This window comes from Chrysochloris asiatica, unplaced genomic scaffold (genome assembly GCF_000296735.1).
Source record: "Chrysochloris asiatica unplaced genomic scaffold, ChrAsi1.0 scaffold00021, whole genome shotgun sequence".
NCBI classification, from domain to species: domain Eukaryota; kingdom Metazoa; phylum Chordata; class Mammalia; order Afrosoricida; family Chrysochloridae; genus Chrysochloris; species Chrysochloris asiatica.
This window is the reverse complement of record NW_006408539.1, coordinates 15531055-15547968: the sequence shown is the minus strand read 5'-3', so window position 1 is coordinate 15547968 and position 16914 is coordinate 15531055. Positions and strand designations below refer to the sequence as shown.

General features: G+C 45.9%; 1 protein-coding gene across 1 annotated transcript in view; it reads right to left on the bottom strand.

The window, feature by feature from the left end:
* The window catches only part of TNFRSF11A (tumor necrosis factor receptor superfamily, member 11a, NFKB activator), a 77184-nt gene that overhangs the window by 59540 nt on the left and 730 nt on the right, over positions 1-16914 (bottom strand). Inside the window, exons 3-4 of the mRNA XM_006837578.1 lie at positions 16626-16787; positions 16307-16359 (exon numbers count right to left, since the gene is read on the bottom strand). Of these exons, the coding sequence (XP_006837641.1) occupies positions 16307-16359; positions 16626-16787 (215 nt within the window). The remainder of the gene's footprint in view (positions 1-16306; positions 16360-16625; positions 16788-16914) is intronic.

Below are 16914 nucleotides of genomic sequence, written 5' to 3'. Positions count from 1 at the left end.
AGGTGGGGGAAGAACAGCTAGTGGTCACTAAGTTAACTCCATCACCTGGTGACCCAACGTCTGTCACAGGAGAACTGTGCTCCACGGGGGTTCAATGACTTTTTTTCGTGGGGGAAGAAGATCTCCAGTCCTTTCTTCCATGATGCCCTGAGTGGATTTGAACCTCCAACCTTTCAATCAGCAGTCCAGCACATTAGCCAGTACATTCATCTGCACCACCCTGGGATTCCTATTATGGGAATAGTCCATTGCTTTTGGGTTGATTCAGACTTATAGTTGTTGTCAGGTGCCATCCAGTTGGTACCGACTCATAGTGATGCTACGCACGACAGAACAAAATGCTGCCCAGTCCTGCGCCAAGCTCACAATCCTTGTTACACCTGAGCCCACTGCTGCCGCCACTGCACCAATGCATCTCGTTGGGGTTCTTCCTGGTTTTCACTGACCTCCACTTTACCAAGCATGATGTCCTTCTCCAGGGCCCAGTCCCTCCTGATAGCATGTCCGAAGTATGAGAGCCTATGTATATAACACACAGAACAGAGAAGAGCAAGCCTCCTGCAGATCAAAAGAGCTCACTGTTTCACTACCATGCCAGCAGCACTCCGTTATGTTTGTTGTTGTTAAGTGCCATCGAGTCGGTTCCAATTCATAGTGACCCTGTATAGGGTTTCTGAGGAGCAGCTGGTGAGCTTGAACTGCCGACCTTGCAGTTCAAACAGTTTTGCAGTCTGGCGCATTAACCCACAGCGCCACACCAGGACTCCGCTCCCTTATTAGACTACAGTCATACACACTAGAAGGAGCCCTGCTTCTACAAAGCCTGCAACTGAAATGTGGCAATAAAATCCAGGCAGCAGCTCTGCAGAAGAAAGACCTAGGGATCTGTTCCCCTAAAAAATGACAACCTAAATCTACGGGCTAGTTCTACTGTCACCTGGGGTCTCTGTGAGTTGGAATTGACTCGAAGACAACAACAGAAGACAAATAACTGGACCAGTAATGACAATAAAGCTTATGAGGGCTGCTCTGACGACACTTGCCTGGGCTCAGAGGCCCCGTCCTCCTTGTCATAAATCCAGCATGGGGCCTGGCAGGCACTGAGGATCATGGGTGATCTTCCCTGGAGCAGGCAGCGATGCGCATGGGGCCTGTGGGACGCTTTGTCTCTGGGGGATGGGAGGAGGCATGGAGGAGTTGGAGCCTTTGCTTTGGGAAGTGGTATTGGTGATTCAATCTGTCACACTTCATTTCCTCCTGAGTCAGAAATCAAACGGCACAGACCCTGTGCCCGGGTGCTCATGGCACTGGCCTTTGATCCTGATTCGCCTTAAAAACATAGCCTTTTCATTTCTGCTACAAAGCCTTCAGCGAGCGTGCAGACAGCCTGCAGCATACAGCAAAGACTCCCACGTGCAGCTTGATGGCCTGATTTCCCCAAGACTCAAAAGCTTCCTTCTCTGTCCCCATTCATGGAGTTCTCTTTTTCTCTCCTCCCCACCATATAGCGGACTCTACAAGAGTTGACCTCATGGGTAAGGCTGTGGAGAGACACACGCCCTGCCACTTACTAGCTGTGCAAACTTGGACAAGTTACATAACCTGTCCATGACTCCATTTTCTCATCTTCCGTGCAAATTGGAGCAAGAATTAGGCCCCATCCCAGGAGGATGGTGCAGAACTGGGCAGTGTTTCATTCTGCTATACTTAAGGTCACTATGAGTCAGAGCCCACTCGAGAGCACTCAATAACAGGAATGTGTAACCCTCCCCCAGCACATGCCTGCTACGCAGGAGTGGTGGTGTTGGTGTGCCGTGGAGTCAGTTCCAACTCAGCAACCCTGTACAGGGGTTTCCAAGGCTCTAAGTCTTTACGAGAGCAGAAAGCCTCATCTTTCTCCCACGGAACTGCTGGTCGTAACTGCTGGTCGTTTTGTACTGCTGACCTTGAGGTTAGCAGCCTGACTGGTAACCACCATGCTACCAGGGATTCCAACAAATGCCAGGTAATTTTAATATGGCATTGCAGATCAGCATTGGACTGTGAACCACAAGGTCAGTGGTTCAAATCCACCAGCTGCTCCATGGAAACCCCATACAGGGTCGCTATGAATCGGAACCAACTCAATGGCATTTCACAACAATAACAATATAACAAGGAGCTCAGTCGGCACAGTGGTTAAGAGCTTGGCTACTAAGTGAAAGATCAGTGGTAGGAATCCCTCCCAGTAGCTCAGCGGGAGAAAGACGTGGCAGCTGGCTTCCATAAAGGTGGCGCCCTTGGTAACCCTCTGTCCTATGGGGTCACTATGAGTCGGAACCGACTCAATGGCAATGACCAGTCTAGCAATATTATGAGCCTAAAGTGGAGCTCAGAATGATTTCACGGGACCCTGTGGGTCTGGAAATACTCCTCCACTTTCTGATTCGGTAGGTCTGGAGTGACAAGGTCTTGGGCAATGCTGTCCTTGGGCCTAGGGACTTGAGAGTCTATGGTATCTGGGCCCTCATGACTCAACCCCACAGCACCCCCACCAGCTGGGCTCATCCTTTCCCATCATTTGCCAGTTCCCTCCTGGGACTGATTTTCTCATGCTCACTTTCACATTCCTGCCCTGCTCCTTCTCTGCCCCCTCTGCGCTCTGCGGAGCTCAAATCAAACTCCACCTCCGCTTTCCTCTGGCACCTGGCTATCCCTCCTTAACACAACTACAAGGAAGGAGGTGTGGTGTCTTGTCTGCCCAGAGGCTCTGAGGTGCTTCCGAAAAGCTTCAAAAGGTCAGGGAGAAATTCCATTATCTTTTCATTCCATTTTCCATCTACTTTATGAAGTTCCCTGGTAAGTATGATGATCTATCTCTAAAATGACTCGTGGGTTGCGTGTTTTGACCAGTAAGCGCAAATAAGTATCCGTTGAGGAAGAACATGCTTACAAAGATGCTAAAGGAACAAGAGTGAAAAACCCCGGGGAAAGGGAAGTTGTGGGCTAACAATAGAAACATTGACCCAACTAATTTTTACCCCTAAGAAAGAACAAAGGAGGAAATGGGATCAAGCTGTGATATGTTGGATTTGGTAGCACAGTGCTTACAAGCTGGACTGCTAACCTCAAGGTCAGCAGTTCAAAACCACCAGCTATTGAACAGGAGAAAGATGAGGCTTTCTGCTCCCGTAAAGATTTACAGCCTTCGAAACCTTATGCAGGGTCATTATGAGTCAGAATCAACTCCACGGCACATAACCACCACCACCATTATGGTGTGGCGCTGCAGGTTAATGCATTGTTGATTTCAACCACAAGGTCAGAGGTTCAAGCTCAGCAGCCGATCCTTAGAAACTTAACAACATAGGGAAGATTTTTCCTAACATTCCCAAAACTAAAACCCACAACAGGTCCTGTGGTATTGATTCTGACTCATGGCAACTTCATGTGTGTCAGAGTAGAGCCGTGTCCCATAGGATTTTCTGTGACTGATTGTACAGAAGTAGGTTCCCAGGTCTTTCTTCAGAGGTGGATTCACTGAACTCTTTCAGTTAACACTTGAGTGCACTAACCACTCAGGGACTCCTCCCTGACATCACTGTAAGGTGCCCTCAAGTCAGTTCCAACTCAGAACGACTCTATGAAGCACAGAGCTAGCGTTACCTGGTCCTGCTTCATCCTCACAATCACTGTTATGTTGGGGTCCATTGCTGCAGCCACTGCGTCCATCCATCTTATCGAGGGTCCTTCCTGTATGTCCACAGCAAGTCCTGACTTAACCAAAACCCATTACTATCAAGTCTGTTAGGACTCAGAGAGATGCTCCAGGGCAGAATAGAACTGCCCCATAGAGTTTCTGACGTTGTCCATCTTTACAGGATCAGGCAGACTCATCTTTCTCCCGCACAGTATCTGCTGGGTTCAAACTGCTGATTTTCAGTTATCAGCCCAACACTTAATTTGCTCATAAGGAACCTGTACATAGACCAAGAGGCAGTTGTTTGAACAGAATTGTTTAAAATTAGGAAAGGTGTGCACCAGAGTTGTATTCTCTCACCATACTTATTCAACTTGTATGCTAAGCAAATAATCCGAGAAGCTGGATTATATGAAGAAAAACAAAGCATCAAGTTTGGAGGAAGACTCATTAACAACCTGAGATATGCAGATGATACAATCTTGTTTGCTGAAAGCAAAGAGGACTTAAAACATTTACTGATGAAGATGAAAGAGCACAGCCTTCGGTATGGATTACATCTCAATGTAAAGAAAACAAAAATCCTCGCCTCTCAACCAATAAACAACATCAACATAAATGGAGAAAAGATGGAAGTTGTCAAAGACGTGATTTTGCTTGGATCAACTATCAACACTAATGGAAGCAGCAGCCAGAAATCAAAGGATGTATTGCATTAGGCAAATCTGCAGCACAAGACCTCTTTACGGTACTCAAGAGCAAAGATGTCAGTTTGAGGACTACGGTGCACCTCTCCCAAGCCATGGTATTTTTAATAACCTCATGTGATTGTGAAAGTTGAACAATGAATAAAGGAGACCATAAAAGAATTGATGCATTTGAGTTATGATGTTGGAGGAGAATATTAAAAGTACCATGGACTGCCAAAGGAATAAACCAATCTGTGTTGGAAGAAGCACAGCCAGAGTGCTCCTTGGAAGCCAGGATGGCCAGACTTTGTTTCTCATACTTCGGACATGTTATCAAGAGGGACCAGTCCCTGGAGAAGGACATCATGCTTGGTAGAGTGGAGGGTCGGAGAAAAAGAGGTAGACCCCCAATGAGATGGATTTGCATAGTAGCAGCAGCAATGAACTCAAACGTAGCAGTGATAGTGAGGTTGGCGCAAGAACAAGCAGTATTTGTTCAGTTGTGCTTAGTGTCGCTATGAGTCGGTACTGGCTCGATGGTACCTAACAACAAGAGCCCTACACTTAACCCACTGTGCCACCAATGCTCCTCATGCTGTTGTTAGGTGTCGTCAAGTCAGTTCCAACTCATAGCAACACTGTATAGGGTTTCCAAGGAGCGGCTGGTGGGTTTAAACCACCAACCTTTTGGTTCAAACCAACCTTGTGGTCCAATGCTTCATCCCACAGCGCCACACCAGGACTCCCATTAGGAATGATTAAAAGATAAAATGGGTTATGGAGGGCAATGTGAATAATCTGTACTAAGCATTAAAAGTGAAACTGATTCTCAGTTACTGCGGCAGACTTTGATGGGATCCTACCTGTTTATACCTTGGGTATAATGTTGGGAAAAAGCAGAGAGAAAGTGGAACTCTTCAGGGTCCATGTAGGTCTCCTTTCTCAACTGGACACTAGTTTGGCAGCTGCTGGTGCTACTAAGCACATGTCTAAATCATTTACTAATTATACTAGAAAAGGACTCCTGGTGTGGCACTGTAGGATCAGCACTGGACTGCAACTGCACGGTCGGCAGTTCAAACCCACCAGTTGCTCCTCAGAAACCCTATACAGGATCGCTATGAGTTGGAACCAACTTGATGGCACATAATAACAACAACATATTAGAAAAGTAACAAACGTATATTTTTTAATCAGTAACTTTGGTAGCACAGTGGTTCCATACGATAAACACTGGACTACAAATCACAAGGTTGATGGTTCAAGCCCATCAGCTGCTCTGCAGGAGAAAGATGAGGCTTTCTGCTCCCACAAAGGTTTATAGCCTTGGAAACCCTATACAGGGTCTCTATGAGTTGGAACCGACTCATGGAGAGGGATTCATTTCTCAATTGGAGGATGTGATGCAAATCCCATCCCATAAACACTGAGATGCTAAGATGGCTTTTATGCAATACCACGCACACGTCCGCTTTTCCCACTAGTCTGCCATGGTCATCACATTCACCAAAGGCAGCTCCTTCTCATTTCTGATGCCTTGAGGAAGTGCGGCTTGCACTCTTGACACTCCTCAGGAAATGTAGTTATTATTCCTCCAGTGAGCGAGTGGAAAGAGTCACTTGTGCAGTTTGTTCTTCTTGCCACTTGGAAACCTGGCAGCATTCAGATTTGCTTGGACAGAACAGGTCTCCTCGTCACCTGCTGGGCTGAGGATTTTGTGGGGGGGGGGGGGGGGGAGTGTCAGAAGAGAGGCTGCGAAGAACAAGAGCACTCCACAGGGAAAATGTGGAAAAACAAGCAAAAAGCTTTTGCCAAGCTAAGGGTCCAAATTAAACACTGCTTCTTTTAGGGGCAGGTGACATATCTGAGACCATATTTAGGGAAAGACATGAGTGTTGCATGAGTCCTGGTGTGGTGCTACAGGATAATGCACTGGAGCACAAGGTTGGTTTGAATCGCAAGATCGGTGGTTCAAACTCACCACCAGCTCCTCAGAAGCCCTATACAGGGTCACTATGAGTTGGAACCGACTGGACTGCCCTTAACAACAACAATGAGTGTTGTAAGGACAAATGCATATCAAAGCATTGTGTTAGACACCATTGAGTTGACTCTGACTCTGACTCATGGAACCCCAAACTGCCCCACAGGGTTTTCTAAGCTGTAATCTTTGAGGGGCAGGGGGAGATCAACTGTGCCCTCTGAGCTCACTAAGAGTTGGTATCCGCTTGACAGCCACAAGTAATCTTTACAGGCAGACTGCCAATCGTTTCTCGTGCGGATCTGCTAGTGGGTTTGAACCAGCAGCATTTTGGTAACAAGTTGAAATAAAAGGATTTCAATTCTCCAATTGAAAACAGGGAGAAGGAGCATCTTCCCTCCATTGTTTCCTTTGGATAACTTGTGGTTGTGGAGTCTTAGTCTCTGAAACTCTGTACATGTAGATTCTGGCTGTCACCTCAGAAATGGGACTTCAGCTGTGAACCTTCTCTGCTGCCCTGTCTTTCCTGGAAGGAAATTAGCAGATACTTAAGTTGCCAGTCCTACCTCCAACCAAAAAGGTTCAAAAATTAGCAGTTACCTTGAAAACATGAATATAAAGGGTTGTATCCCTTTCACAATACAGTGGTTAAGGTTCCCTTCTGTCTTTGCAGTCTGTTTAGCTGACAGCCTGATTTACAGTGGGCGGGGATTGAATTGTATCCTCCAAAGTAATGTGTTAGAAACCCTAACCTGTATGCCCGTGGTTATAAATACCATTTGGGAATGGTTGTCTGTATTACATTAGTGAGGTAGAGTCAGTGAGGGTGTGTTGTTTTCAGGTGCCTTCCAGTCAGTCTTGTGCAGCCTCACAATTTTTGATAAGCTTCAGTCCATTGTTGCAGCCACTGGGTCACTCCATGTTGTTAAGGGTCTTCCTCTTTTTTACTGACATCTCCTTCAGCATGATGCTCCTTCTCCAGGGGCTGGTCCCTCCTGATGACATGTTCAAGGTATATGAAATGTAATCCACCATCCTCGCTTCTAATACACATTCTGGCTGTTCTTCCAAGACGCTCTTATGGCAATTCATTCAATGTTCTTCACCAGTGCCATCATTCATAAGTATCAATTCTTTTTCAATGTTCCTTATTTTCCAGCTTTTGCATGCATATGAAACAACTGAAAATATCATGGTTTGGGTCAGGCACATGTTAATCCACATAGTGGCATTTTTTTTATTTAACACTTTTAAAAGGCCTTTTTGCAGAAATACTGCCCAATAAATGCATAAATACATCACTTGATTTCTTGATTGCTGCTTTCACAGACATTGATTGTGTTTCCAAGTAAAATGAAATCATTGACAACACCAATCTTTTCTTCATTTATCATGATGGCATTTATTGGTCTAGCTGTGAAGATTTTTGTTCTCTTCATCCATACTGAAGGCTCTAGGCTTCCATCTTCTTCATCAGTAAGGGCTTCAAGTTTTCGTTATTATCAGCAAGCAAAGTTGTATCATCTGCTTATTTCAGGTTGTTAATGAGTCTTCCTCCAATCTTGATGTCACACACTTCTACAAATAGTGCAGCTTCTCTGATTATTTGCTCAGGATCCAGACTGAATACATGTGGTGAAAAGATACAACCTTGAACACACGCTTCTCTTGATTTTAAATCACATAGTATCCAACTTGATTTGTTCTAACTGTCCTAACAATAGGTTCCTCATAAACATCAGTGTTCTGGAGTTCCCATCCTTTGCCACGTTATCCATAATTTGTTGAGATCCACACAATTGAATACCTTTGCCTAATCAATAAAATATCTTTGAATAATCAATAGAATATCAGAGAATATCTGTCTGATATTCTCTGCTTCCAGTCAAGATCCATCTGACATTATCAATGATCTCTCTTGTTCCACATCCTCTTCTGAGTCTGGGTTGGGTTTCTGGCAGTTCCTTATTGATGTACTGCTGCAATCAGTTTTGAATTATCTTCAATAAAATTTTACTTGTGTATGATATTCATGGTGTTGTTTGATCATTTCTGCATGCCACTGGGTCAGTTTTCTTTGGAATGAGCACACATACAAAGCTCTTCCAGTGCTGCATCTGTCATTGAAACACCTCCATTGGTATGCTGCCAATTATTGGAGTCTGTGTTTTGTGAATGTTTTCAATGCAGGTAGTTTGGACTTCTGAATTCAGTACTATCAGTTCTTGAGTGTGATTGAAGGTTGATCAGGTGATGAGAGACTCGGTGTATCCCTGCCACCGTTCATTATTTTATCCCTAGAATCCTTCAGATTGAAAGTTGAGGCTTGTTTTTTGTCTGGGTTTGTTTTGCTTTTTTTCAGTTCTTTCAACTTGAGGAATGCTGAGCATGTCCTTCCAAATTTGGTTTTCTGATTTCAGGTTTTTGCGCATTTCACTAATAATATCTGACTTTGTCTTCTCAGCTCTTTTACTTTAGCTATTCTGCATTCAAAAGTACGTGCCAGAGTGTCTTTTGACATCCATTTTAGTCTTTTTTCATCTTCTTTCCTGTCTTCTTCGTGACTTTTTACTTTCTTCTTATAGGAAGTGCTTGATGTCAGCCCACAATCCTCTGGTCTTCATTCATGAGTTCAATATGCCAAATCTACTTTTAAGATGAGTGTAGTAGAGTATATCTTGAGACAATCTCTTTTGAGATCTAACAGATATTAAGCAAACAAGCGACAGATGCAGAGATGAGGGAATAGAGACATAGCCATGACAAACACCCAGGAGCACCCGCTAAAATAGAGACGGGCCTTCCTCTGAGTCCACAGAGAGAGTCTTCCCTTAGGGCCAGCCCCCTGAATTCGGACTTCTAGCCTCCTAAACTGGGAAAAATCAAGTTCTGTTTCTGAAAATCCTTCATTTATAGTTTTTCTATTACAGCAGCCCTGGGGAAGGCTAACTAAGACACAGTTTATTCAATAGTACATGTTTATTTCTCTTCTACTTTTGTGGGTCAGGAGAAGATTCCAATTCTAGTAACTTTTCCCAACCCAGATCAGGTCAGACTTGTATATCACTGACTGCTTATCTGGAATCCAGGTGGGAGCTCGGCGTTCTGCCTATATCCTGAACGTCTGATTTCCAGTTACCTCTGTGTCAGGAAATGACTCTCTAAATTCCAAAGCACACAGATTTCCGGCTCATCCCAATGCCTGGGGCTTATTTACCTCTGCACAACGTAAGGAACATGTCTCTGCCTCTTCATAAAATAATGTAAAGCGATCTGCTATCCACCACCTAAGCTCCAAGCCTTCCTTTTTGTTTGTTTGTTTGGGGGTCGTTAACTCTTTTTTCATTTGAGCCTGAGCAACACTTTTTATTAAGACAAAGACAGAAATTCCCTTAGTAAACTGTGACAAATAGAATCCACTGATGAGTGAATTTGTCGTGGCGTTGACCACATTCTGTTTTCCCTGCAGCCCTTTGTCCCTGTGTCTTCAGCACCTGGCACAGCCTTGCTGGCTCAGAAAGTGCTCCTAGACTTGGCGTCTCCCTTTGGTCACCTGAATCCAGTCACGCTAGCGCTTCCCTGGATTAAGGCAGTGGTCTACTCACTGGTTTGCATCTAGTCACGATCCACCAAGATAAAACTTAAGGTCATCGTGTGTGCACATACAGCCCCTGAGAGCAGCTTCTACCTCCCTCTCCCCTACTCCTTTGTTTTGTTGTTGATTGTTGTGAAGTATCGTCAAGTCAGTTCCAACTCATAGTGACCCTATAAAGGGTTTCTGAGGAGCGACTAGTGAGTTTGAACCACCAAGCTAGTGATATGTATAGCGCCACACCAGGACTCCACATACTTGCTGAGTGCCCTCTAATTAATTCCGATTCACAGTGACCCCGTGTGGCAGAGTAGATCTGCCCCTAGTGGTTCCTAGGCTATAACCACCAATCTTCCAGTTAGCAGCCAAGCATGTAACTAATATGCCACCGGGGCTCCTTCCTACACCGTTGTTGTTGTTGTTAAGTGCTGTCCAATTAATTCTGACTCATAGCTAGCGCGTATAGGGTTTCCGAAGGAGCAGCTGGTGGGTTTGAACCGCCAACCTTGTGGTTACAGTCCAATGCTTATCTCTAGAGCTCAGGAAACCTGTCTCTTATACAGTTCCCTGCAAACAGCCCCTGGACCATGCCTCCCTGCTCCCTGACAGACAAAGCACCCATCACCCTACCTCATCCAATGGCAAGCACTCTATCTGGCTGCTCTCTCTCTCTCTCTCTCACTGGTTCCTCTTTTTTACTGTGTCTCACACACACACACACACACACACACACACACACACACGACAAGGGAAGGGAGAATGGGGTATCTTTCCAGGCAGATGAAAGCACTCTTTGTCCTGCGTGCCCACCACACCCCGAAAACTTTGCCAGTGAATGCAGTGGCACTGCTGTGGCTGAGTGGTCCACACATGTCTAGACTGTGGGCTCCTGAGGCCAGGGCCGCACTCTTCTGTCCGTCTCCTTAGCCAGCTGTGGAGTTCACAAGCAGCAGGTGCTGAACTTGTGGACAGAAATGAATACGTCTAGCACACGTCTTATTTCTCAGTATTAAGTGCCATACCCAGGATGGGGCATGCCCACAGAAATCAAGGGCAGAAAGGCATGAACTCTATGGAGGCCTACAGGCAAACAGAGATATAAAGTTATCATCAGCCAGCCATAAAAAAATGTACTTCAAACTGCTGACGGTGTGATTCTGGCTTCTCCAGAGAGCGCCTTGTGTTTGGAACCTGCTGCCGTGAGGACAGCAACCCTAACCCTCTGACAGGCGTGTCTGGTGACCGAGACAGAGGGGGAAGCCTGTGGGTGTGGGTGTGCAGAGAGGGGGTGGGGATTCTGGCAGGAAACAGACTGAGAGTATCTCTCAGAATCAGAACAGAAGGCAGAGGCATAATCTTGTTCAACACCCACTCAACATCCAACCTCAAAAGCTCACTCAGAAGCAATTAGCCCAGTGGACTAGTGGACCATGTGACCGTCAGTCTCCACAACCCTGAAACCTACTTGATACCCGGCTACCACAACCAACTGCTTGGAAAAGGATCGCAGTAGAAGGTTCTGAATAGAGTGGCAGAAACTGTGGGACAGAACTCAAAATCATAAACATAACAAAGCTTATTGGTCAGAATGAGGCTGATGGAGCGCAGAGACTATGGCTGCCGGTCACACTTCAAGTCTGGACTTGAACACACCCCTATGGTGCAATTTTCAGCCAGGTAATTGATTAGTATATAGGGGAGACAACAACATTAGTGAGGTATGCACACTATTGTTGTTGTTGTTGTTGTTAAGTGCCGTCGACTGAGAGCTGACCCATAGCAATCCTATATAGGGTTTCTGAGGAGTGGCTGATGATTTGAACCACTGACCTTGCAGTTCAAACTGACTTTGTGGTCCAGTGCATTATCCCACAGCGCCATACCATAGACTCATCAACTATTTGAGATCAGAGGGGGCACATTTACCCAAGGACAAAATTCCAGTACACTGGAAAAGGGGGAACAGAAACAAGAATCCTAGGGAGGAAGCAAGCGGCATAAGTAAGGCCAGAATGAGAGGATTGGAATCATGGAGAAGAAATGAAGTGCGTAGTTTGTTCATTGTAAAACCAATGATCTGCTCTGTAAACCTTCATTCAATTCACAATAAAAAGTTTTGTGTTTTTTTTTTTTAAAAGATCATTAAGAACTGCAGAAGGACCCCCAGAGCTTCTGTGGGGCCGAAGCCCACCGCCTCATTCTGGTTTCTTCAAGTTCAGTGCCTGGGGGCAGAAAGATGAGCTGAATTTCAACTGTGTTTTTCAAAGTGGAGACTGAAGAAAGGCCACAACATGACTGGAGGAAAATGCTTAGAAAGAGAAGAAACAAGTGCTAGGAGGGAAAAAATATATCACCTGTCGGACAGAATCCTGCACTGGCTTGTCTATGATGCCAAGAGGTGGAGTAAGGTCCCCGGTGTCAGAGTCACATGTTATCCTCGTGGATGGGGTCAGGAACCAGCCAATGACTGGCCGTCACTGGACATATTCTCACAGGCCACTAGACACAGCATGTGGGAAACCACTGAGCCTTTTCCTCAGGCACTTAAAAATAGGAAATGCCAGTAGGGACACACGGACAAAGTACAGACCACGCCACCTTAAAATAACACTCTGAAGAGGAGGCCTGGCTGGAACTCCCCTTTTCATGGCCTCATAAAACTCAGATTTGTTGACCTTCCGAGATACCTCTTCATTGTTTCTGGTAGATAACTGAAAAAAGCAAGCTCCTGTTTCCGTATCAGTTCAGAGAGTGTGTGCAGATTGGCTGGACTGTGGGCAGCAGTGGAAAGGAAGAAGCAGGGGGGTACTGGAAAGACTTGTGAGCCACAGCATGAAGAGCAGTATCCCACCCACCCACATGGCAGGAAGAAAGCCGGGACCTAGCACCTACCCTCCAGCCCTGCCCTCCACCTTGGGGGATTTCCTCTCTGACCGATAAGTCTTACCACCTCAATAGGGCCTTACAAGAGTTATCTCCAGTTGACAAAAGATTATTGCCCTTGTTGGCTGGAGTTTCCTGACTCAAGTGCTTGGTGGCATCTGTAAAGCCATAAAAATATGCCTTCTTTTTTTTTTTTCCTTGCAAGATTCCTTTGGCCCAAATCATTGATGTCATCCTCTCTACCTAGAAAGATTGCTTCCTTCTCTGCCTGTGAAATCAAAACTCACCCCAGAAACCATCCTCTTCTCTCCCCAGGACCCTCGCCACTTCTCTCCCCAGGACCCTCGCCACTTCTCTCCCCAGGACCCTTGCCACTTCTCTTTACCTGAAAAGAGTTTAGTCTCCGACACCTCCTTCCCCCGACACCAGACTTCGACCTCTATGAACACAGCACATGTTATTACGACTTTCGTTTCTCCACTGTGTTCTAGCACCAGGCTTCATAAAGGAGCCCTGGTGTCACAAAGGTGAAGCCCCGGGCTGCGAACCAAAAGACTGGTAGTTACAACTCGGTCAGTGGTTCCATGGGAGAAAGACCTCGTGATCAGCTCCCATAAAGATTGCTGTTGTTGTTAAGTGCCGTTGAGTCGGTTCCGACCCATAAACTGGGTTTCCAAGGCTGTAAATCTTTAAGGGAGCAGAAAGCCTCATGTTTCTCCTGCGGAACAGCTGGTAGTTTCGAACTGCTGACCTTGTGGTTTGCAACCCGATTCGTAACCACTACGCTACCAGTGGTGATCGGCTCCCATAAAGATTACAACCAAGAAAACCCTACGGACCTGTTCTACTTTGTCACATGGGGTCACTATGAGTCGAAAATCAACTCAACAGCACTCAATGACAACCATAAAGGTTTACTGTCCTTGGTATGAAACTTTGTCCTCAGGTCTTAGATAACCCAGAGCTAAGGAGAAATCCACTGTAGGATAAGAACTGGACCACAAGGTCAGTTTGAAACATAAGGTCGGCGGTTCAAACTCGCCAGCCACTCCTCAGAAACTCTACAGTGTCACTATGAGTCCGAAGCAACTGGACAGCACTTTTAACAACAAGTGGTTGTCTAAAATCAACACCCTTAGTGAAAACACTTTGCTTCTATATTTTCTTACTGAGAACTCAAAACAGGACCATCGACATGAAAATGCAAAGTATTTTCATCTGTAGGCAAATGCTTTTTTGTTGTTGTTTGAAATGAATGCCCTTGCAAACACAGGCAGACATAGATCTAATGCTAGAAATGGTTTGGAAAGAAAACACGTATCTTTTTAAAGGAAATCTAATCAATTGACTAAGGTGCTCTGGTAGCGTAGTGGCTACGAATCGGGTTGTGAACCGCAAGGTCAGCAGTTCAAAACTACCAGCTGCTCCATGGGAGAAAGATGAGGCGTTCTGCTCCCGTAAAGATTAACAGCCTTGGAAACCCTGTGCAGGGTCGCTATGAGTCGGAACCGACTCCACGGCACATAACAACAACAACAACAATCATTGACTATGACCTAGACCAGTACTGCCTCTTTTTCTGGGTGCAGCTATTGTTCCTTTCATTGTGAAGCATTTTCATTTTCCTACTCTGGTAGATTTCTGCTTTATAAGGTTCTGGCTTTTGCAGGTTTTATTGTACTTTCTAGATGCTCTTTTTGCCGCCTCTTTTGCAAAATCAGTCCCCTCTAAGCACTTCCCAAACCTTGCTCCTTGTGTGACCATTAGCAACATCAGAGTATTGTCAAAGCAATTTCTAATTTTGGAATTGATAGACCAAGTTGGGAACCGTAGCAGTAATGAAGCACACACAACTCCCCATAACCTGCCTCTATGGGGGATAATACGGCAACTCAGCTGCTAACTACTCCACCTCTCAAAATTCATAGGTTTCCATTGGGGAGGCTAGGCGAAAATGAAATAAGCAGAGCATTCCAACATTATTTGATTGGAACGGACCAGTGCAGACATTTCCTGTTTAGGTACCAATTAAAGTGGTTTTACGGGAAATAGCACTTGTTGAAAATTCTCTGAAAAATAAACTTGTTTTGGCAGTATTTACTGTTAATCTTACATCATAATGGGTCGCTTTTTTTGTTTTGGGCAAATATGTACACATGTATGTAGTTTTTGTAAGAGTCTTGGGAGATACATTTTTATGTCATTCAGGAAAAAAGACAGACTCATTATGTGTGGTCCGGTAGGTTTTTCTTAGGTGGTTAGCTGTTCACTTCTTCCCTGATCCTTTAGTTCATATAAAATAGCAACTTGTTCAACCTGTTGGACAGATTAAGCAACACCTCAAGTGTCTAAAGAGAAAAATTCCATTTGTTTTCTCTCCCCTGCCTTCTTGCTCCTCAACTATTCTAAGAAATTCACAAAATTACCTATGAAAGAGAATCAATCTTCTTTAGACTTTTCTGCTCCACCTACAGTTCATCTTCATTCTTTCCAACAGGGGTTTATTTAATCCCAGACTCATTTCCCCTCTCTTTCTAGCCACATACAATTCTCCAAGTGCATTTCCTAAGGTTCTGGGCCTTGCTGGCTGGCGGGAGTAACCCAAGTCAATTTTAACACAGCAGGTAAATCTAAAACTTTTGAAACCAAGAAAACCACCAGCATTCGCCTTCCCTAGGAGGAACTTTCAAGGGTAAATTATTTTGATAGAATTTGTTGTGCAGGGTTTGTTGCACCATAGCTGCCCTCCAGGAATAGTGAAAACAGTAACTGACTAGCTGGCGTTATTTTTTTAATTCAAAAACGTGCAAGCATGAACTTAGAGGCATGGCCCTAAGACTGAGGGAAGTGTATGTTTGCAAACACACACACACACACAATGTGTTGGTTAAAATCGGGTACTTGGTACACGTACTGAGCGATCTGGCAAGGCAATCAATCTGTTCTGAGAGAACTCGGGCAACAAGTGTCTGGAAAGTAACTCGGTTTCAGATATCCCTACAACTTGGCTTGCTGAGCCCACTCACCAGCCATGCGTGACGGCTCCAGAGCAGTCAGGGGAACCAGGAGATCTGGATGGGAATCTGGCCGACAAAGGGGCAAACCCTCCAGAACTGACTTGCCTCTCCCTAGGGCTGCAGTTGGCTCTGGGTGAGTTCCAGGTGCACGGGGTGCACAGAAGGGCAGGGTGCATTGGGAGACACCCCTGAGGAGCATCGCCAAAGTCAATGGGTGCAGCGGGATGAACCCCTGTAGGGTCCAAGCCATTGAGTGATCGACGTCATTGGGAGCTGGGCTCTGTTTCTGGCTCGGCTCCTAACTTGAAGCCAAATAGCAAAAATAGTTCTTACTCTTAACATCGTCAAAGTGTTTCGGAGAACTGGTTATTCATGGTGGAAGTAAAACCTTGGGAGGGGAGCAAGGAAGAGCAAAGAGATCTCATAGAAAAAATAAGTACCAGCAGTTTTTCTGAATAAACTTACAACTTCAAAACCCTTTTGTGAGGAGAGGAGTGTCTCGTTTTCCGAAAGAGAAACTGAGGGAAGCAAAGGTACGCAGTTCCTGTTAGAGGCGATGAATTGGCGCCCCAGGGACGCAGAAGGTGGGAAAGAGATCACCCGCGGAGAACCCTTGCTTTGGCACGGTTACCCGAAGTGGACACTTGTCTGCGACTTTTCACGTTTCTCCCTCGCTTATTTTAGCGCTTAAAGGTCTGGAGAATAAAAGGCATCACTAAAACCTGAGATCGAGTGAGGCTTCCAGAAAAACCCGTGGCTGGAGGTTGGGTCCCGTCAACCTCACCCTTCTGCGCTCCAACACCCGCCAGGCGCCCGTTCTCTCCTCCCACGGCCCAGCTGCTGCACTGCCCCGGGGCGCCTCCGTCGTCGCTCCCCAGGTCCCCGGCTCGGGCTTCTCCGGAGGCAGGGAAGCCAGATGTCTCCCGGCCCCTGGCCAGTCCTTCCCCTGAGTGTCAGAGAAGGTGCGCGCGGAGAGCTAGCAATCCCGGGAGGAGCCTGCTGGGGACTAGTTAGAGCGGCCTCCCTCTTACCTGCAGCGGGATGAGCAGCGCGCCGAGCGCCAGCCGCGCCAG